Source organism: Giraffa tippelskirchi, chromosome 8, assembly GCF_054371585.1.
Source record: "Giraffa tippelskirchi isolate mGirTip1 chromosome 8, T2T-mGirTip1v1.2.pri, whole genome shotgun sequence".
NCBI classification, from domain to species: Eukaryota; Metazoa; Chordata; class Mammalia; order Artiodactyla; family Giraffidae; genus Giraffa; species Giraffa tippelskirchi.
In genome coordinates this window covers 24566199-24588573 of record NC_137282.1, presented here as the reverse complement: position 1 = coordinate 24588573, position 22375 = coordinate 24566199, and the positions used below count along the sequence as shown (strand labels likewise).

The following is a 22375-nucleotide window of genomic DNA, read 5'->3' as shown; positions in this document are numbered from 1 at the left end:
GGTATACAGGAACTCTTGGTACTGTCTGTACCTTTTGTATCAATCTAAAATTATTCCACAGTTATAGATTGTTTTTTTAAAAAGGCACGTCTGTCCTGAGAAGTGCGTGCTGTTCAAGGAAGGAGTAGAAGGTGCCAGAAATAAAAGCAGGTGAGGGTGGCCAGAAGGAGACCCGGAGGAGGAAGGAAAGCCTGGGCCTCGTGTCTCCTGTCCCTGCTGGGTGGGGCAGAGAGGGGAACTGGGCTCGGGGAAGGGGCGGCAGCCACAGCAGGCCTGCTGGAAGCGTCTAGAGAAGGCGCGCTGCCGGAGGGTGACGTCGTCTCGCTTTCCTGTTTGTTCTTTCTGTCGCGGGACCTACAGGGAATCGTGAAACTGCGCCATCTTCCGAGTGACCTTAGCTCCTCCTCAGTTTTCTTTTCCTTTTTCTCTTTCATATTTTATGCCCCATTTAGATAAAATTACCTAAAAGTTGGGGAAATTCTATGGCATATAAAGAACAATCATGTAAGAAAGTGAACTTCTGAAGTGGGTGTGCACCCTATGCGTGTGTGTGTGTGTGTGTGTGCGCTTCTTCTTTGAATACTAGACAAGCAATGCTACTTTGTAACTGTCACATTCTGTCAAAGACCCCCCAAGAGTGTCTGTCTTTGCTGCTGCTGCTGCGAAGTCGCTTCAGTCGTGTCCGACTCTGTGTGACCCCATAGATGGCAGCCCAGCAGGCTCCGCCGTCCCTGGGATTCTCCAGGCAAGAATACTGGAGTGGGCTGCCGTTTCCTTCTCCAGTGCATGAAAGGGAAAAGTGAAAGTGAAGTCGCTCAGTCGTGTCTGACTCTTAGCGACCCCATGGACTGTAGCCAGCCAGGCTCCTCGGTCCATGGGATTTTCCATGTGAGAGTACTGGAGTGGGGTCTGTCTTTGAGGACTCTTCAAACCCATTTGAATTGGTGGACTTTTGCAAGGCTAGTCACAATAACATTTGTTGCATGCTTACTCTAGTTAGGCACCCAGCCACGTGCTCCCACATGTATTTTATTTAATTGGGCAGGGAACCCACGAATATTATCTCCATTTTAAAAATAAGGAAATTCAGGCTTAGAAAGCCTAAGCTCAAATCACACAGGAGCTAAGTGGTATGGCTGAGATAAGTATCTTACTCTCATCTCTTAAGACATCTTATTTGTGTTCCTGAGAATTAAAATATTTCCAGTTGTCCCAAGATGAAGCCGGCTGCTCAGATACAAAAACTAAGAAAACCTCTGTATCATTTCAAAAGAATACTAACAATTTAGGGCCATGGTTGTGTAATGTTTTTCTCTGTAAACAGTACATTCATCAGTCACCAAAGGGCAGTTGGCCTCCATGAGATGGAAATAATACAAGCCTGACCTCTTCCTCTTAGATGAGGCCTCCAGGACCAATTAGGTAACAGCTGGATTTCACCCCTTGGGGTAAACGGCTAAAGGACCTTGCTGAAACCAGCTCTGTTGTCAGAGGTATTTCTGGCATTGTGCCTTTTCTAGATGGCATCAAGCTAATTGAAAAGGAAAGATTTCAAGCTTTTCACCATTTCTGAAATATTTTTCCCTTGCCCAGTTTTCCATGTTTTAAACTGTCAGGGGAGTGTGTCTCTGTGTTTTTCCTGTCCTGTCATTGGCCTTGGCTTCTTCTCTGGCCTGGTTCATCTCAGGTTGAAAATGTCAACTTCCAGCTTGTAATGTGGTGACATGTTCTAGGGCCCATCTTGTAAATGAGTCTGTTTCCTTCTTTGTTTCTTGATTCTGGAGAATTTGTTTCTCGTTTTAATGAGTAGATTGCTGCAGGGGCTTTCTCATTTCACCAGCATGTGCATGATTTCTCTGCAGGCAGTGGCCTCGTTGGTGTCCTTCATCATAGACATGCTCTTAAAACTTGCCTAATAGAATAATTATAACAGCAAGGACAAAATGTTAGTCGCTCAGTTGTGTCCAAATCTTTGTGACCCCATGGACTGTAGCACACCAGGCTCCTGTGTCCATGGAATTCTCTAGACAAGAATACTGCAGTGGGTTGCTGTTCCCTTCTCCATGGGATCTTCCAGACCCAGGGATCAAACCCGGGTCTCCCGCGTTGCAGGCAGATTCTTTACCATCTGAGCCACCAGGGAAGGACAGAAGGACCACTTTGTCCTGTGTAGATTTTCTGTCCGTGCAGTAACTTCATGAAAACAGTATCACCTAAAACTGTGCAAAAACTCGTTGCTTAGTCCTGATTCTGAGAGATTTATGTTTGGTTTGGCTCTGTTGGGTGATTGACTTACCGTGAATGGAGTCCTGGAGAATGAGAAGCAAGGGACATACTGAGAACAGGAGTAAGAGCCCAAGGGGCCTAGGAATCGCCCCTCACCTGAGTAAGTACGAGGAGAAGTAAGGGCAGAAGCTGGCGACCCCCATCTCCCACGCGTGTGTCAAGTCGACAGGGGTGCTGAGAACCCTTGATGCAGTCTTGACATGCGTGTCCTTCAGAAAAGAAGTATGCCATGAGTCTTTATGCCAAATAAATGCTTCCCCAGGAGCCCTGGCCAGTTCACTCCACGCGGAGCCCTTCCTGTGAGAGGTGGCTGTATGAACCAGCTGTTCCCACAGCTGCAGGCTGACGCCACCACCCAGCGGCCTGCCCTGCAACCCCCGCTCCCCGGGTGTCTCCTTCCCCTTCCCCTTCCTTCCCCTCACACACACAGGCCAACAAAGGTAAACACTGTTTAAGGTTTTGGTTTGTGTTTTTTTAAGAAAAAGAGGAAACACCCTGTTCAGCCACCAATGTGAGAAGATTCCCATCTATTTTATTTTTAAGATAAACATGCGGACTGATGGTCATTTGATGACAAGCAGATGTGTTGAAATCCAGCAGGTGTTACTGTTCACTTCCCCTCAGAAGCTCTTCTAGTTTTTGGTCCACGCAGACATTTTATCTCAGATACAAGCATTCAGATGAGCTAGAATTTTTGTTTTCTTTCTTATTTTGCTGATACATGAAATCCCGATGGAATTAAGTCAAAAGGTGGTGTGAAATTCAAGAGTTCTCTGACTAGAAAAGCTGTTCTTGCTGCCTTTGTTGACAGCTTGCAGTATAGTTTTCTATCTCCTACTTTCATGTGAAGAACGTGGAATTCACACAAGGAGGCTTGTGACCCTATAATTTGATTTGTATGATTTTGGAAAGGCAGCAGAAGTGAATATTGGCTTGGCCAAAAACTTTGTGTTGGTTTTTCCGTAAGATCTTACCAAAAACCCAAATGAACTTTTTGGCCAACTCAATATTTTTAGTTCTTTGGCTGACATTTGTCTCCCTGAATCACTTCTTTGTCCTTTGATAATCAGTGATCTGAGAAGGGTATTCTGTAGCAATCAGCATGCCCATAATCTTTTAAATTCTTAAAAAAAAAACACAAAAAAAACTTCCCAAAATTAGCCCCAAGGCCTGAGTTGTCAGTGATGTCAATGGTCTATATAGTCTGATCTCCATCTACCTTTTGGACTCTTCTCTCCAACTTTTCTGTCTCAAGAACGTTCTAGTTCCCAAGGGACACTGTGCAGTCTCTCCTCATTGCTCATGGTGGAATACAGTTTTCACCCTTAATATCAGTTAGTAGTTCTCATTTTGTTTTTGCTTTTCCTGTTAGTTCATTTCCCCTTCAGTAAATATTTGTGGGCTTACTTGAATTTTAAGGGTTCTCTTTAGCAGACAGTATGCTTGTCAATGAAAGTTTCCCTAGTGGCCCAGTGGCAAAGAACCCACCTGCCAATGCAGGAGATGCGAGAGACATGGGTTCAATCTCTGAGTCAGGAAGATTCCCAGGAGGAGGAAATGACAACCCATTCCACTATTCTTGCCTGGAAAATTCCATGGACAGAGGAACCTGGTGAGCTACAGTCCATGGGGTCGCAAAGGGTCAGACAGGACTGAGAACACACATGCTTATCATTATTTCAGTATGACTTATTTTACCTCTGGAGGAATACTGATGTGGGACAAGGGCTGGAATTTCTACTGCCATGTGGCATGTTCCCAAGAAAACAAGTCTACATGATTGTCCAAAATTCATCCCAGGAGCCAGCCAATTTCCCTTTACTTAGGTAGAATAATCATTGATCTAAATCTCCTTTTCTCCGTGAAAGAATCTTTTTCCTTCCACTACTCCAGAAATACATCAGTTCAGTTCAGTTCAGTCACTCAGTCATGTCAGACTCTTTGCAACCCCATGGACTGCAGCACACCAAGCCTCCCTGTCCATTACCAACTCCTGGAGTCCACCCAAACCCATGTCCATTGAGTTGGTGATGCCATCCAACCATCTCATCCTCTGTCGTCCCCTTCTCCTCCTGCCCTCAATCTTTCCCAACGTCAGGGTCTTTTCAAATGAGTCAGCTCTTCGCATGAGGTGGCCAAAGTATTGGAGTTTCAGCTTCAACATCAGTCCTTCCAGTGAACACCCAGGACTGATTTCCTTTAGGATGGACTGGTTGGATCTCCTTGCAGCCCAAGGAACTCTCAAGAGTCTTCTCCAACACCACAGTTCAAAAGCATCAATTCTTTGGTGCTCAGCTTTCTTTACAGTCCAACTCTCAAACTCATACATGACTGAAAAACCATAGCCTTGACTAGATGGACCTTTGTTGGCAAAGTAATGTCTCTGCTTTTTAATATGCTGTCTAGGTTGGTCATAACTTTCCTTCCAAGGAGTAAGTGTCTTTTAATTTCATACAGAAATACATATTCCTTACCAAAAGAGAGGTAAGGATATCTGTATAACAGACTTACCAGTACCCATTTTGTATGAGTCCGTGGGCACTCTAGAATGTGGAGAATGTACATCCGCCTTACAGGTACGGTAGCACACCTTTCCCCATATCTAGTAGGTAAAGGAAGGCTGGAAAAGTCCAAAGTCAAACTTCCCAGGAAATTATTTTTTTAACTTTTTATTGGAGTAGAATTGACTTACAATGTTGTGTTAGTTTCTGCTGTACAGCAAAGTATTTCAGGTGTACATATATCCATGCTTTTTTAGATTCTTTGCCCATACAAGTCATTGCAGAGTATTGAGTAGTTCCCTGTGCTATACAGTAGGTTCTCACTAGTTACCTGTTTTATATATAGTAGTGTATGTATGTTAATCCCAATCTCCAAATTTACCTCCTTTCCTCCATGTAAGCAAAAGTTTGTTTTCTGTATCTATGCCTCTACTTCTGGTTTGTAACTATTTGTACCCCTCCTTTTTTTTTTAGATTCCACATATAAGTGATATTACACAATATTTGTCTTTCTGTGTCTGACTTCACTCAGTATGACAATGTCTAGGTCCATCCATGTTGCTGCGAATGGTTTTGTTCTTTTTAACTGCTGAGTAACATTCCATTGTATATATGTACCCATCTTCTTTATCCACTCCTCTGTCAGAGGATACTTAGGCTGCTTCTATGTGTTGGATACTGTAAATAGTGCTTCAGTGAACACTGGAGTGCGTGTATCTTTTTGAATTATGGTTTTCCCTGGGTATGGTTTTCTGGGTCATATGGTAGTAATATTTTTAGGTTTTTTTTTTTTTTTTAAAGAAATGTCCATACTGTTCTCTATAGTGGTTTTACCATTTTACATTCTCACCAACAGTGTAGGAGGTTCCCTTTTCTCTACACCCTCTCTAGCATTTACTGTCTGCAGATTTTTTTGATAATGGCCATTCTGACTGGTGTGAGGTGAGACCTCATGGAAAACTAAGATCATGGCATCTGGGTCCCATCACTTCATGGCAAATAGATGGGGAAACAATAGAAACAGTGAGAGACTTTATTTTGGGGGGCTCCAAAATCACTGCAGATGGTGACTGCAGCCATGAAATTAAAAGACACTTGCTCCTTGGAAGAAAAGCTATGACTAACCTAGACAACATATTAAAAAGCAGACACATTACTTTGCCAACAAAGGTCCATCTAGTCAAAGCTATGGTTTTTCCAGTAGTCATGTATGGATGTGAGAGTGGGACTATAAAGAAAGCTGAGCGTCGAAGAATTGATGCTTTTGAACTGTGGTGTTGGAGAAGACTCTTGAGAGTCCCTTGGACTGCAAGGAGATTCAACCAGTCCATCCTAAAGGAGATCAGTCCTGGGTGTTCATTGAAGGACTGATGGTAAAGCTGAAACTCCAATACTTTGGCCACCTGATGCGAAGAGCTGACTCATTTGAAAAGACTCTGATGCTGGGAAAGATTGAAGGCAGGAGGAGAAGGGGACAACAGAGGATGAGATGGTTGGATGGCATCACCAACTCAATGGACATGAGTTTGAGTAAGCTCCAGGAGTTAGTGATGGACAGGGAAGCCTGGCGTGCTACAGTCGATGGGGTTGCAAAGAGTTGGACACAACTGAGCAACTGAACTGAACTGAACCAAACTGAATAATTAGTGACATATGAGCATCTTTTCATGTGTTTGTTGGCCATCTGTATGTTTTCTTTGGAGAAATGTCTATTTGACTTTTCTGCCTATGTTTTGATTGGGTTCATTTGATATTGAACTGCATGAGCTGTTTGTGTATTTTGGAGGTTAATCCCTTATTAGTTGCTTTGTTTGCAAGTGTTTTCTCCCATTTCTTTCAGGATTTATTATAGCATGTGTGGGTATTTATTCATGTGCAAGTTCTGCAAGGTATTGTTAATAATTCTGTTATGGGTAGTGGTAGTGAAAGGTTAGGATGGTTTGATTTTAAATTATATTATCAAATTACTTTGCCTTTTTAAAATGTTAACCTTTTAATTTATTCACACTGTTGTGTAGCTTTTCAACGTGTTTTTCCTAAAGTTTTTATGTTCTGGTGATTTGTGTTCCATATTATCTAATATTTCATTTTTCTTACTGTATTTTTGAAGTAATGAGTCTAAATTGGCTCCAATCATGTACAAGCTTAAAGTCTGTTTCTTCTTTGCTGTCTTACCTTCTCTGTTCCTTCTCTGTCTCAGCCGCCTCCCCTAGGGGCTGGCCTGCCTTAGACGCCTCAGCCAATCAGAGCCTATCTCCTTGAGGCCCCTGCACTGATTGGTCACCACATGTAAGGGTGACCAGGCTTCACTTGGGAGCCTGGCTCTGCCCAAGGACTTGTCTTACTGCTTGATAGACAGTTGGCCTTTTGCTGCCAGAGACCATTTCCTCTCCTTCCCTTTAACCCTTCACTTCTGCACAGTTATGGTTGAGAATCTGGTCCGGAGAGAACTGAGTACTGGGAGCCCTGTGTTTATGCTTTCTGAGTCATCACAGCTGTGTGTGGATGTTACAAATGTAGGACGTTTAGCAGGCTGAGTGTCATCTTCCCTTTCCTTTTTCCATCTCTTTTCAGTCACTGTTTCAACCACCTGTGAGAAGTTAGAAAAAGCCAGAAATGAGTTGCAAATAGCTTATGAAGGATTTGTTCAAAAGCTAAACCAGCAGCACCAGACTGATCTAACAGACCTGGAGAATCGGCTTAAAGAATTTTACACTGGGGAGTGTGAAAAGCTTCAGAACATCTACATTGAAGAAGCAGAGAAATATAAAACTCAATTGCAGGAGCAGGTTTGTACTTTTAGAATTAGAACCTGAGCATGTGCTTGGCCATTGCTGTTAATTTGAATTCTAACTGTTGTCTGATGAGGGTCTTCCTATGATGACCTTCTCTTTGTTGGATGTCCCTTGATGAATTTCATTATAATTTAAATAAATGAAACAATTTTTAAAATAAATTTTTTATGATCAAAGCAATGTATGTATGTTGAGTGAAAGATTGAAAGAAAAAAGATAAAATTTAAACCCTTTCAAATTTTTGTAAATTGAAATATAGCTGTATAAGATTATACAAGTTAACAGGATTACAATATAGTGATTCACAATTTTTAAAGGTTGAAAGTGAAAGTCACTTAGTCATGTCCGACTCTGTGACCCCATGGACTGTAGCCCACCAGGCTCATCCATGGAATTCTCCAGGCAATAATACTGGAGTGGGTTGCCATTTCCTTCTCCAGGGGATCTTCCCAACGACCCAGGAATTGAACCCAGGTCTCCCGCATTTCGGGCAGACTCTTTACTGACTGAGCCACCAGGGAAACCATTATATAAGTTACAGGACTACAATATAGTGATTCACAATTTTTAAAGGTTATCCTCCAGTTACAGTAGTGTTAGTTGCTCAATTGTGTCCGATTCTTTGCAACCCATGGACTGTAGCCTGCCAGGCTCCTCTGTCCATGGGATTCTCCAGGCAATAATACTGGAGTGGATTGCCATTCCTTTCTCCAGACGATTCTCCTGACCCAGGGCTTGAACCCAGATCTCCTGCATTACAGGCAGATTCTTTACCATATGAGCTATAAGGAAGTCCATACTCCTGTTACAGTTATTATAAAATACTGGCTGTACAGAAAGAGTCACAGAAGTAGACAACAAACTTACAGTTATCAAGAGAGGTAGGGGAAGGAGGGTTGGATGAATTGGAAGATTGGGATTCACAATTTTTAAAAATTATAACTGTATTTATAGTTATTATAAAATAGTGACTGTATTCCCCATGTTGTATAATATATCCTTGTAGCTTATCTTACACCTAATTGTTTATACCTCTTATTCCCCTGCTCCTATATTACCTCTCTTCCTTCCCTCTCCCCACTGGTTACCACTAGTTTGTTTTCTTTATCTGTGAGTCTATTTCTTTTTTGTTAAAGTCCCTAATTTACTGTAATTTTTAGATTCCACATATAAGTGATATTATATAGTATTTGTCTTTATTTCACTTAGCATAACACCTTCCAAGGCCATCCATGTTGCTGCAAATGAAAACTTTCATTCTTTTTTTAATGCCTCCATGGTATTCCATTGTTTGTGTGTATATATACACACACACACAAACCCCCACATCGTGATCTATTCATCTGTCGATGGACAGTGTGGTTGCTCTCATAGCTTGGCATTTGTAAATAATGCTGCTAAGAACAGTGGGGTGCATGTGTCTTTTCAAATTAACGTTTTGGGGTTTTGTTTTTGTTTTTTTTTTCAGATATATTTAAAAAAATAAAACATCCCTTTATCCTACTACGTAGAAATAATCCCTTTGTAAGCGTTCTGGTGCTGCTAAACCATTGGTTTGCATTTCTTCTTTTCTTGTTTCATAACTTGTGTTTTTCACTTCATAGTACATCCTAAACCTCTCTTTAATCTCCTTGCTCCCTTTTAAAATCAGGTTTTCACTTCAGCTTTACATGTGCCTGGTAGCCCTTTAGACTTGAATGCAAGCTAATGTGTCACGTCTCCTAATGCTGCCGCCTATTATTCATTCACCTTAGGACTTGATTTTATTGGTAAGCTGTTGTTTTGGTTTTTTCTTACAGTTTGACAACTTAAATGATGCCCACGAAACCTCTAAGTTGAAAATCGAAGCAAGCCACTCCGAGAAAATAGAATTGCTAAAGAAGGCCTATGAAACCTCCCTTTCAGGCAAGAATGCTTCTTTTCTATTGAAATAGAGTAAGAGCTCATGGAACAGCGTGGTGTGTTTCTACACAGAAATGATTCATAACTTCCCCTCTAGTGAATGCCCCTTGGTGTTCAGTTTTGGAGGGTTTATTGGTTTCTTTTTGCATTGTTTATTGGGAATGGTACATGCCCTTTCCCCTAAGGAGGCAGATAAGGGTTTTGTTCTGTTTTTTTTAATAAATGCCAGTCTTTTAGGAAAGAGAGTGAACTTTTAAGGAACTTTACGGCCCTTTTGGTAGTAGTTGTGCTTGACCACTTCAGATCCTAGGAAGGTGAAAGTGTGAGTTTACATCCTGCCAGCAGTGAAGGGCCCACACCAGGCACTTCTGCACACCAGGACTGTTGGGAAAGGTAGATGGCGCTTGCTGGATAAAAAAATAATTTATTTCATCATGATTAGAAGAGGCGAAGTAAAAGGAAAAGAATAAGCCATTTTTTTAACAGAACATAAGTGCCCATGTAGCTGAAGCTTTTGCACTGATCCTGTTGCATCTACAGAGAAACATCTGGATATGTGCTGAGAGGGCCTTCTCACCAGAAAAACAGATGTGTTGTGTGAGGTCAGCAATGAGAACATGTGGAAGTGACTGGCCCAGGGTAGATGTTAGTGAACACTGGTTTTCTTCCTTTCTGTTGGAGATGGGTTTACTTTGAGGCTTCTGTTTAGTTCATGAAGAGCAACTAGAACAGAGCACAGAGGCTCCAGCCCAGGAACCTGAAGGCATGCTCTATGTTCCCTGAGGTCTTTTGACCTCTCTGAGCCTCTATGTTCTCATCCATAAAATGGGAATTAGCTGCCCTACTCACCTCATGGGCTAATTTGAGACCAAGTAGCTTAATTTATACAAAAGTACCATACAAACGTAAAGTAACATAGGTACAGTGCCTCATAGTCAACTTTTGTATCCATGTGCTTTAACAAATGTAGAATACAGTGATCTCATAGGGTGTTATTGACTCAAAAATCACTTCTTTCCAGAAATCAAGAAAAGCCATGAAATGGAAAAGAAATCCCTCGAGGATCTGCTTTACGAGAAGCAGGAATCACTAGAGGTAGGTAAATCTCAGTCTCTAACACACACACACCCGATCTTCATTCTTGAGGCTTGTGTGGTTTTAGTATGTTTCTGCGCACATTTGCCATGTTTCTGGTGCCAGCTTGTTTACTCATGTTCCACATGTCATTGTTTGTGTTTCAGAAACAAATCAGTGATCTGAAGAGTGAAAATGATGCTTTAAATGAAAAGTTGAAATCAGAAGAACAGAAAAGAATATCAAGAGAGAAAGCAAATTTAGTAAGTCGTGTATGCTCTCCCATCACCATTAAATTTTCCTTCTGTTCAACTGTCTCTTAGAGTCAATTAAGTATTCAGCAGCTAGAGAAATAGTATGGGTTTGGAGTCCTTTTCATAGCCTGCAGTCTGCTTTTTCAACTGTATACAGTGGCTTCTTTGGTTACTAGTGGTTCTTTTTTTTTTTTTTTAATTCTAAAAACTGACATAACAGATGAAATCCAATATATTGCTAGTGATCTATGCTAATACCTTCAGGAAGATAGGAAAAGCCTCAATTAGGCTTAGAGTTTTTTATGTGAAGACTTCACTTTTTAAAAAAAATTAACTTGCTATATTGGGATATAACTTATATACCAGAATAGTCATTCTTAAAAAAAAAAAAAAAAAAAGATCAGCAGTTCACAAGTTGTGCCTTGGTCACCAGGATCTAATTCCGTTTTTATCACCCACCCCAAAGAAACCCTGCAGCTATTAACTCATCCTTCCCCAACCCCCCCCCAAAAAGAACAAACAAACCCCAATTCTCCAGCCCTCCAGGATCACCAGTCTCCTTTCCATCTCTAAATGTGCCTGCTCTGGATATTTCACTGAAATGGAATCATGCTACATATGGCTTTCTGTGTCTGGCCTCTTTTCCTCAGCTTTTGTTTTCAAGGTTCGTGCATAGTGTAACAGGTACAGAAATTTCATTCCTTTTTATGGCTGAACAATATTTCACTGTATGGATAATCCTCACTTTTGAAAAACATGAATTTCTCTGGTAAACTTAACTTTCTCTTCCAACTTGTATCCTTACTTCTCTGCATCCCCCCAACTTTTTTGGGGTCCCTCAGTGAGCTCTGTGAAGCGGTCCTAATGGGCATCTTCCCTGATTCCCCCTAAGGGTTGCCACAGAGCATCAACCACTGTCCAGGAGAAAACTTTTGATGATTGACACACCACCACCACTGACTCTGGTCGGAGGAATTCCCTCATTTAACATCAAAGGACTGTGCTCTGTTAACTTGCATCATAGGTTTTGGAAGGTTCATTTGAATTTCCGTAATTAAGGCCAAGGAGTCAGGGAATCCCCCCGGAGGTGTGCTCTCACAGGCTGTTCTTCCTTTACGGGGGGTTTATCCTGGATGGAACTGTCACAGTGCCTTTGTCCTATGCCATGGAGGTGCTGGGATGTCACTCACTGACGGGGCAGTATTCTGCCCTAGAAGGACAGCCAGGTCAACACATGCCCATCTTGGCAAACATCTGAAAGACTCAGGATGTGGTTGTCATTTCTGTTGTTTTAACATATTAAGTTACTGATGAGTGAGTGAGAATGTTTTCAAATGTGGAATGTGTTATATCGTTTTTAAGACCAAATACTTTGAGATGGAAGCCATCTTTAACCCTTCTTTTCAGCTCTTTCTTTGAACCTGTAAAAGGTCAATGTCTCTTGCCACTTGTTTAATTTCTAAATCTAATCAAAGACGTCTTTGTATTAAGAACATGAACCATGCAGTTCTGTTCAAATGATCAGTCAGAGCCATATCCTGCTGTGTCTTTTCCAGAAAAACCCTCAGATCATGTATCTAGAGCAAGAGTTGGAAAGCCTGAAAGCCGTGCTGGAGATCAAGAATGAGAAGCTGCGCCAACAGGACGTCAAGTTAATGAAGATGGAGAAACTGGTAAGTTTCGTTCAGAGCCTTACGGAGCAGGGTAATAGCTGAGGCCTCTGAACTAGATCTGTGGGGTTGTCTTCGTGTCTCGAGATGTTTGGAAACATAGGAAAGGTAAAAGAGGTTACGTTTTCTCTTCTATGTTAGCCTAAGGCTTATTCATTGCTGCCTTCTGCAACAGTTTTTTTGGGTTTTTTTTCCCCACCAAGGAACATGCAGAGGAGCATTCAGTGTCTAGAAAAATAACAACAAAGGTCATTCATATCCGTGGTCTGGGGATAGCCACCTGCATAAAAAGAATGTTTAAATAATGTAGAAGTGGTTATTTAATATACCACGAGCTCAAGGGCTTTCTTATGCTCAAATCAGTTGGGTCCCTAATCCCCTCAGAGCAATTCAATCTTGCTAAATATCTCAATTCTTCATCTTGCTTCATGGGAATTAGACTGTGATAAAAGAACTGCACGTTTATAAAATTAACCTGGTTGGACAAGTAGCCAGCACTATGAAAAACAGGAATAAAGTTTAGTTTTTGGCCTCCAGGACAGACAACTGATGTCAGCGTGTGGGGAGTCCATCCAGGGCTTTGTGGGAGGCTGTCCCTTCTCCCCCTAACTGTAGGTGACTCAGTGTTGAGTAGGTGCCTCATTCAAACCCAAACCAGCCCTGGACAATAGGGAGCATGGAAGTCACTCATCATTCATTGTTTTGTTTGTTTTTGCTGTTTGGTTTTCTCCTAGAGACTATTACCTATCAAGAAGGTAAGAGCTAACCCCCATGTGGATACATGGATGCTTTGAATTACCAGGAAAGGTGGTTTTTGTAAAGGAAGGAAAGAGCTCATGGTCTCTAATGGCCCCAACCTGGTATATACCAGCTTCTGCCAGAGGGAGAGACCTCCCTGTTCTATGAGGTCTCGTGCCTGCCAGTGTGTAGTCAGTACTGACTCAGATAATCCTGTTAATAACTGATTGTCCCATATGCTGCCACTCGCACATCAAAACTTCTCAAGCCATCGTGTGCAGTAAGAACAGACTCTGCTGTAAAATTACTCGTCTGTCTTAATTTTCATTGATCCACAAGTATATCTGTCCCTTGCCATGCCCAGGAAGTATTGGCCAGCTTGGCATGGTGTATGTGCAGAAGGAGGGGTTGATATGATGACAAATAAGCCTACTGTTATCTTGTTTATTTGTAACCTCCATGCCTTTGTCAAAAATAAGACACTTAGAAAGCAAAGAGGCTTTCTCCATTAAAAAACAAACAAAAAAACTATCCCTGCTGATCATTAGCTCTGAGAGCTGGTTTCCAGGGCTAGTTTCCTCTCCAGTAAAATGAGGAATTGGAAGAGATACTATTTTAAGGCCAATCACTACCCAGTATTTAATTCCAGATTTTCCCACCTCATGTTTTTATCTTGTATTCCTTTATACTTCCTGGAAGTTCCAAGGCTCCCTCTATTTTACATGTTAGTCACATTTTAGGGATATTTCACCTGGTTGGCTTGTCCTAAGTTTTTTTCTGGATAATAAGATGGTGGTGGTGGGAATGTAAACTGGTACAGTCACTATGGAGAACAGTATGGAGGTTCCTTAAAAAACTGAAACCACCATATGACCTAGCAATGCCACTCCTGGGTGTATACCCTGAGAAAAACCACAGTGCAAAAAGACATGTACCCCAGCGCTCATTGCAGCACTATTTACAACAGCAACCTAAATGTCCATCAACAGATGAATGGATAAAGAAGATGTGGTACGTATATACAATGGAATAGTACCTCAACCATACAAAGGAATGAAAGTGGGTCATTTGTAGAGATGTGGATGGACCTAGAGTCTGTCATACAGAGGGAAGTAGGTCAGAAAGAGGAAAACAAAGATCATGTATTAATGCATATATGTAGAATCTAGAAAAATGGTAATGAACTTACCTGCAGGACAGGAATAGAGAGACAGACGTAGAGAACGGACCTGTGGACACAGGAGGGGAGGGTGGGGCGAATTGAGAGAGTAACACTGACATACATACACTACTGTGTGTAAAACAGATCGCTAATGGGAAAGCTGTATAGCATAGGGAGCTCAGCTTGGTGCCCAGTGAGGCTCAAGAGGGAGGGGATGTACATATACATATAGCTGATTCACACTGTTGTACAGCAGAAATTAACAACATTGTAAAGCAATTATACTCTAATTAAAAAAAAACAAACACCAGCACTGCAAAGAGTTGAAATGAGAGTAGCTTAGTCACAGGCAGCAGTGACAAGGACTTAGCAGGAAGTCTCCTCCAACAGGGTAATGAAATCTTACCTTTAGAAAGTGAGCAGGGGTATAATCAGCTCTTCATCATTAGCTGATTCAGTGTCTTCTGGGCTTTTCTCCTTTAATCTTGCAGATCAGTTCCTTCCCATGCTAAACTTTTTCAAGGAAAACAAACATGTCTTTAGTTCAGCTAAGGAGCGGCCCTTTTGTCATGCACTTCTTTGTTCTGAGGCTCCACAGAGTTCTGTGGATTGTGCCCTGTGGCCACGCAGAGGGACAGGTAACCAACCATGATTAAGGTCCTGTCAAACACTGCCACAAACTGAGTTTTCATCAAATGTGGGATTTTTTTTTTCTTCCCAAATTGACCATAAGAAACTGTAGTGTCTCTGATAAATGTTGGCTGCCTGGCTGCAGTTTTCTTTACCACCGTGAAACTGAAAGAGGCACAGCTTCCAAGGGCAGGGCACCAATTCTTGGGAATTCTAAAACAGCGTGACCTTGAACAAATCAGTAACCCCTGGGGGGGTGTGTTTTCACATGCCCTGGCATACAACTGAAAAGTAATATCCGTGTGCTCTGTTTTGCTGCAGTAGATTCTTTTTTGCAGTGCATCAGTATAGAGACGTTCAACATACTATTCAATTTTGCTGAATTAAGAGTAGCCATTGACCTATATACATTGCCATGTGTAAAACAGTTTGTGGGTAGCTGCTGTATATATATAGCACAGGGAGCTCAGCTCAGTGCTCTGAGATGACCTAGAGGAGTGAGATGGGGGATCCAGGGAGAGGGGATATCTGTAATACATACAGCTGATTGACTTCATTGTACAGCAGACACTAATACAACATTGTAAAGCAATTATACTCCAATAATAAATTTTTTAAATAAAAATACTGTTAACCTTGAAAAGAATTAAAAAAAAAACTTTCCTAAATTAAATCTCTGTAGTATGCACTGGTATCAGGAAGGTACCTTACGGAATAAGGGACCTTATGTAATTTTTAAAGTATGCATGTTGGCACTCTCCTTTATGCCAAGGTGGACAATAACACAGCACTGGTGGACAAACTGAAGCGATTCCAGCAGGAGAATGAAGAACTGAAAGCTCGGATGGACAAGCACATGGCAATTTCAAGGTAAAAATGCCACTGTCCTGTCCTTTTGGCCCGAAGCTCCTCCCTGCCTCAGACATGAACACTGAGTGTTCCTTCCTTAGCATGGGCCACTCCTGTCCCTCCTGGACTGAAGTGAGTGCTTAAAGAGGGAAATGACTGCAGCCCTTGGCGCCTTCACTTACCCAAGGGGCCTGGACCAAAGGCTGAGTCCTCAGGGCGCACGCCTTCCCTTCCCAGGGAAACCTGGCTGATGGAAGTGGAGAACGCCCTCAGAGAAGGATCATCACAACAGCAAACAGCCCCCCACCCCCCACCCCCCATGAGGGTCCTAAGACCCACAGCCTGCCTGTGGGTGCGTTACTAGGTCTACTATGAAACTGCCTCACAGTATAGCTTTTCCTTCCGCTCCAGCTCACACTTCCCGGGTTCCTGTGCCAGCCCATGTACAGCAGTTCCTTTCATTCCAGAGATCATCTGGGGGCTCTCAAATTTAAACCAGTAAGAATTTTTTATCAGCCTCTTAAAAAAAAGAAAAAGACTCACATGATTTCTGGCTCCTTTCTGTCTACCAGGCAACTTTCCACGGAGCAGGCGGTCCTGCAGGAGTCCCTGGAGAAGGAGTCCAAGGTCAACAAGCGCCTCTCCATGGAGAACGAGGAGCTGCTCTGGAAGCTCCACAACGGGAACCTGTGCAGCCCCAAGAGGTCCCCCACGTCCCCCGCCGCCCCCTTCCAGTCACCTCGGAACTCTGGCTCCTTCCCCAGCCCCAGCGTGTCTCACTCAGATGACCTTCCTGGGAGCCAGAGACAGACTGACAGAGCCTCTGCAGGACTGACCCCGCCCGCAACTGCGCACCACCCGCCCTAGAAGTGGGAAGCCCCGCCCGAACCGGCTCCTCCCACGTGAGACCGGACTCCGGAGGAAGGCGTCTGACCCGGTCCAAAGATGCTATGGGAATGGATCTACACGGACACTGTCGCACAAAGCACTTACAGAACGGGAAAAACCTTGGTCATTGCCTTTTTAACCTATGGGTAAAGGGGAAAACTCTCAGGGGCCTGTTAAGATAAAGATTTATATAAGCTTTGTAACCTTATATAACCTTTGTAATTTATATAACCTTCACCACAGCCACCTTGTGATTTTTCTTTGGGTCTGACTGGGGCTGTGTGGATGGAGCGGATGGAACCGAGTGTCGTGTGTGTTGAGCTGAGCATCTCTGGAGATGTGTTCATCAAGCAATCATCAGTGTAGACACCTCTGCAGAAGCCATAGAAGGAAGAGCAATAGTTGCTGGAGTTAGGATTCTTTACTACCGGCCTGCTCAGCCCTCTGCCCTGGCGGGGAAGAGGGGGCCACAGAAACAGCTCTGACTTGCCCAGGTCTGTACCTTCTCTGCATCCCTTTGGAGTAACTTGTTGGCAGCCTTTCAGTGTTCAGCTGTGTCAGTTGAAACTAGCTAGATTTTTTTTTTAACTTACCCATGTGAACGTGAAATACTACATCCAATTTTCTCAGGCTATGAGCAAATGCAGAACCCTAATTTTGCTTAAAAATAAAAAGAAAAGAAAGAAAAAATTCTGTATAAAGAAAGAACAGTACCCATGGATTGCTCTCTGCCTTATTTTTAGCTTGATCTGAGCTATTCTCAGTGATTTCAACTGGCTTCTTCTCTCCCATCCCCAGCCCCCAGCTCCTCTCTTCCCCCATCCAGAGCCACAAAAGCAAACCTTCCACCTCCTTCCGACTTTTCTCTGGGACGAGGAATATGCTTTGGCAAAGCCAGGTCATCTTCAAGGTGCTGACCACTTTTCCAAATAAACCAGGGGGGCCTGGTTCCAATAGTACAAATTTAGGGACATCCTAGAGAGATTAAAGAACAAAAAAGGGTCAATAGCTGACAGAACTGGGAAAGATAAGAATCGGTGCTTATGGATGACTAGGAGCACCTTGATAATAGAACAGGCTGGGGAGACAATGCTAAATTTTCACATACCTTAGAGGAATCCTTCTGTCCTGGGGAAGATAGCAGAATGGCCAGCCGGTGAGAGGAAAATGTGGCTTGTTCAGCTCTTCTCCAAGTTGCATTTCAGTTTCTTTTCAAAACATCACTTAGTACCTCCCCCAGTTCTAATACGTTTGGGGAAGTAGAAGGAAAAACTGTGGCTTTTTTCTCTCTCCCTGCATGTGTCAAGCTTGTGCTGTCAGTATTTATTAATCAGCGTAGCTGACCTTCGATGGCTTTACAAATAACCCCTATAGTAAGAACAGGTTCAGGCCGCTAGAGGTAGATCTTTGAGTTGTCACTTACACATACACTACAAAGTAATGCTCAAAATTCTCCAAGCTAGGCTTCAACAGTACGTGAACAGAGAACTTCCAGATGTTCAAGCTAGGTTTAGAAAAGGAAGAGGAACCAGAGATCAAATTGCCAACATCTGTTGGATCATTGAAAAAGCAAGAGAGTTCCAGAAAAACATCTGCTTCATTGACTATGCTAAAGCCTTTGACTCTGTCGATCACAACAAACTGTGGAAAATACTTCAAGAGATAGGAATACCAGAGCACCTGACCTGCCTCCTGAGAAATCTGTATGTAGGTCAAGAAGCAAGAGTTAGAACTGGACACGGAACAGACTGGTTCCAAATCGGGAAAGGTGTATGTCAAGACTCTATACTGTCACCCTGCTTATTTAACTTATATGCAGAGTACATCATGTGAAATGCCAGGCTGGATGAAGCACAAGCTGGAATCAAGAATGCTGGGAGAAATATCAATAACCTCAGGTATGCAGATGACACCACCCTTATGGCAGAAAGTGAAGAAGAACTAAAGAGCCTCTTGATGAAAGTGAAAGAAGAGAGTGAAAAAGCTGGCTTAAAAGTCAGCATTCAGAAAACAAAGATCATGGCATCCGGTCCCATCACTTCATGGCAAATAGATGGGGAAACAACAGAAACGGGCTCCTGTTATTTTGAGGGGCTCCAAAATCACTGCAGATGGTGACTGCAGCCATGAAATTAAAAGACACTTGCTCCTTGGGAAAAAAAAGCTATGACCAACCTAGACAGCATATTAAAAAGCAGACACATTACTTAGCCTACAAATGTCCATATAGTCAAAGCTATGGTTTTTCCAGTAGTCATGTATGGATGTGAGAGTTGAACCATAAAGAAAGCTGAGTGCCGAAAAACTGATGCTTTTGAACTGTGGTGTTGTAGAAGACTCTTGAGAGGCCCTTGGACTGCAAGGAAATCCAACCAGTCCATCCCAAAGGAAATCAACTTTGAATATTCATTGGAAGGACTGGTGCTGAGCTAAAGCTCCAATACTTTGGACACCTGATGCAAAGAACTGACTCATTGGAAAAAACTCTGATGCTGGGAAAGATTGAAGGCGGGAGAAGGGGACAACAGAGGATAAGATGGTCGGATGGCATCACCAACTTGATGGACATAAATCTGAGAAAGCTCCGGGAGTTGGTGATGGACAGGGAAGCCTGGCATGCTGCAGCCCATGGGGGTCACAAAGAGTTGGACACAACTGAGCGACTGAACTGAACTGACAAAGTAGACTGATGATCATGATGCATTGTTTGTTTTGTTTTACTAATTATTGTGTCTGAAGTCTTTAACCTCTGACACTTGATTATGTATGTAACCTTCCATGTTTGTTTCTGATAAATGGGAACACAGGTTCACTGCCACCTCCTGGAATCTCTCTCTGCTCACTTTCCAAGCTGTCCCCAACGTCATTAGCCAAAGTGGGGTTTGCCATCCGTTCCCTGCACATGGTAAATCTTGTGCTGTTCCCTGTGTCCTCCATGCCATTTAGGTGTCTGGGGAAATCATTCTGACAGTTAATACAACATGTCTTCAGAGAATGGGAGACAATGAGAGATGACACAAAACAGAACTTTAAAATTATCATCAAAGTAAATGTTACCACTTAGGATGCAAAATGTTGGCACATCATAAAAATATGAGTGTGTAAACAACTGTAGTGTGCTCAGTTTGGAGTGATGGAAAGTATTTTACTTTAATCAAATAAATAATGCTGGAATATTCGATATAAGGGTTGCATCCTCTGACATAGTTCACTCTCCAAAGTGTTATCTAGTTTACACCATAGGAATTGTCTCCTCTTAACCTATTTCCTAGGAATTTCCATTACAACCACAAAATTGGACATGAGCTGAAATTTAGCTCCCAGAGCTAGATCTCAAGATTTTCTAAATTCAAAGCTATGAGTATTTGAGAAATAATCAACTTTTACTGTTTTTAATAATAATTTCTGCTGTATAAGATAAAATTGGAACAGCTACAGTCTACGTTTTTTTTTAAGATGGTGAAAATAAGCCTAAACAAAGTGGAATCTTCCTTAATCTGTGCATCTATTTTATATTGAAAGTTAAACATTTAAAAACACATGCTGGGCTTCCTTGCTGGTCCAGTAGTTAAGAATCCACCTTGCAATGCAAGGGACACTGTTTTGATACCTGTTTGGGGAACATCCCACATGCCGCAGAACAGCTAAGCCTGTGCACCACAACTGCTGAGCCAGTGCTCTAGAGCCTGCGAGCTGCAACTCCTAAAGCCCATGCGCCTAGAGCCTGTGCTCTGCAATGAGAGAAGTCAGCGCAGTGCAATTAACAACAGCCCCTGCTCACCGCAACTAGAGAAGCCCCACGTGCAGCAACGAAGACCCAGTACAACCTAAATCATCTTAAAAAAAAAGCAACACATGCTGTTGTTCTTACTGAATGTCTAATCTAGAACTAGTAACTCTGAGTGCAGCAGTTTAAAAAAAAGTTTATATGATATATTTTTTGATACTTCATATCATATAACAGTTCATGTATAGTTGAACTATATATATAAAATCACTACATTTTTAGATTCTCTCACAGTGTGGTTATGATACCAAAGGGAATATTAGGTATTGACTCAAACATTGCTGCCAATGAGTGCTTCTGGATGTACTTCAAACAGACTTAAACAACAAGCACTTAGCCCTTTTCTTTTTTTTTTTTTACTTTTTACAAAAACTTGCTCCTTTAATAAAAATGATTATATAAAGTTGTTTTACATATATGCCTTCTGAGTAGAAACACTAGAGATGCATATACGTAGGTCAGCAGTCAGAATACATGCTTTCTGCTAGGAGAGTTAACACTTCTATAATTAGACTGGATGACTTCCGTTTAGTTTGGAGGTCTGGGTCTGACTCACAAGGCAAGGCCTGGGGTTTGGCCCTGGCAAAGACAAAGAACCCCAGAGCTGGTTGTGTACACCAGTGGGCTTTCTGTCACTTCATTTATACTTCATCTTCCAAGTCAGGAAGACTCCACAGTGGTGGCTACTGTGGTCTGTCCTTGGAGATTCTGAGCACTGCAAATGTAATAACCTGCGTCAGTGGTCTCAAAGTCTTCAATGCTCAGGACACTCTGGGAGATCCTTGTGGTGTGCCCAAGTCCTCTGTGGATCAGCCGCCAGGAGTTCTGAATCGTCACGGGCCTTTCATCCTGTTGAACAACACCCATGGGGGCTGGAGCACAAACCACACGCCGCTCTCAACAGCTCCCATTCATCTGACACTGCTGAGGATCCCTTTCAAAGCGCAAAACACATGCTCCTACAGGACTATTTGGTATGCGCAGCTCATGGGAGCTCTGACACTGTCTAGTCAGTTTAGGCTGCATTTTTTTTCCAAGGAGAGTCTTGAATTTCATTATGCTGTTTGGCTCTCTCTCTCTGCCCTTTTCTTCAAGTTTCTACTTAATATAAATTTTGCTCTTTTGGAACTTCAAGAATGTGGGGCTGGTATTAGGCATAAAGATACAGACAAATTTTTCCACTGCTCTGCAATTGACAGTACTCACGTTCACTCCTTGGTGCAGTGGTTCTTATTCACAGAACTTAGAAAGAAGCCTGAAGCACTCACCTTGTAAATGAATATGAGCTCTCAACTGTTCAGATTTGGGGGAGGGAGACATGATTAGTCAAATGCCCTAGGACTGCAATGGGCAGAAAGCTGTGCCATGGATGGATAACGTTATACCCGAGGTGACTTCACTCCCTATTTCTAGAAAGTGAGATGGTCACTTCTGAGATGCTTCCTCCAACTTTGGTGAGAAGTAGTGTCTTCTGAATTAGTTTAACACAATCGTAATATTTATAGCTGAATTAATACCCTTTCTGCTAATAATTAGCAATGTAAAGAAACAAATCTCTAATGCAAGCTATTAATGCCTTCTAAATGGGACAACACTTTAGAAGTACGTACCTAGCACTGGGAAAGCACCATTCTCCAGGGAGAGTTATTTTCCACCAATCACAGCCCTTCAACCAGAAATGTATTGGCTGCCAAGTACATCTTAGGCTGCCAGATCCAGATCTCTTGTGGCAACAAGGGTATTGTTCCATGTTGGTAGCAAGGCTATTTTAGTGAGCAGAACAGGCCCACGGCTGCATGTGCTGGAGCTGCGTTTATGGCAAGTCTATTTTAAGATAAT

The 22375-nt window shown here is 42.4% G+C and overlaps 2 protein-coding genes and 1 long non-coding RNA gene across 30 annotated transcripts in view; 1 reads left to right on the top strand and 2 right to left on the bottom strand.

The window, feature by feature from the left end:
• MTUS1 (microtubule associated scaffold protein 1) overlaps positions 1–16991 on the top strand; it is a 221514-nt gene extending 204523 nt beyond the window's left edge. For 19 of the 26 annotated variants that reach the window (XM_081521596.1, XM_081521597.1, XM_081521598.1 and 16 more), the window contains 7 exons: positions 7362–7576; positions 9382–9487; positions 10506–10579; positions 10726–10821; positions 12369–12485; positions 15785–15882; positions 16434–16991. In XM_081521596.1, the coding sequence (XP_081377722.1) occupies positions 7362–7576; positions 9382–9487; positions 10506–10579; positions 10726–10821; positions 12369–12485; positions 15785–15882; positions 16434–16728 (1001 nt within the window). In that variant the 3' untranslated portion in view covers positions 16729–16991. Of the gene's footprint in view, positions 1–7361; positions 7581–9381; positions 9488–10505; positions 10580–10725; positions 10822–12368; positions 12486–15784; positions 15897–16433 lie in introns of all 26 variants that reach the window. The other 7 variants (XR_014062579.1, XR_014062577.1, XR_014062576.1 and 4 more) reach the window with 2 other exon arrangements.
• Positions 9582–16513, bottom strand: LOC145518079 (uncharacterized). Its single transcript, XR_014062581.1, has 5 exons — positions 16405–16513; positions 16044–16108; positions 14789–14890; positions 14410–14449; positions 9582–9891 (listed from the first exon to the last, which is right to left on the bottom strand). It is a non-coding gene; the product is annotated as an uncharacterized LOC145518079 (long non-coding RNA).
• A 3885-nt stretch (positions 16992–20876) lies between the features above and the next one.
• The window catches only part of PDGFRL (platelet derived growth factor receptor like), a 78375-nt gene continuing 76876 nt past the window's right edge, over positions 20877–22375 (bottom strand). For all 3 annotated transcript variants that reach the window (XM_081521630.1, XM_081521629.1, XM_081521628.1), the window contains one exon: positions 20877–21385. In XM_081521630.1, coding sequence (XP_081377756.1) covers positions 21197–21385 — 189 coding nt within the window. In that variant the 3' untranslated portion in view covers positions 20877–21196. The remainder of the gene's footprint in view (positions 21386–22375) is intronic.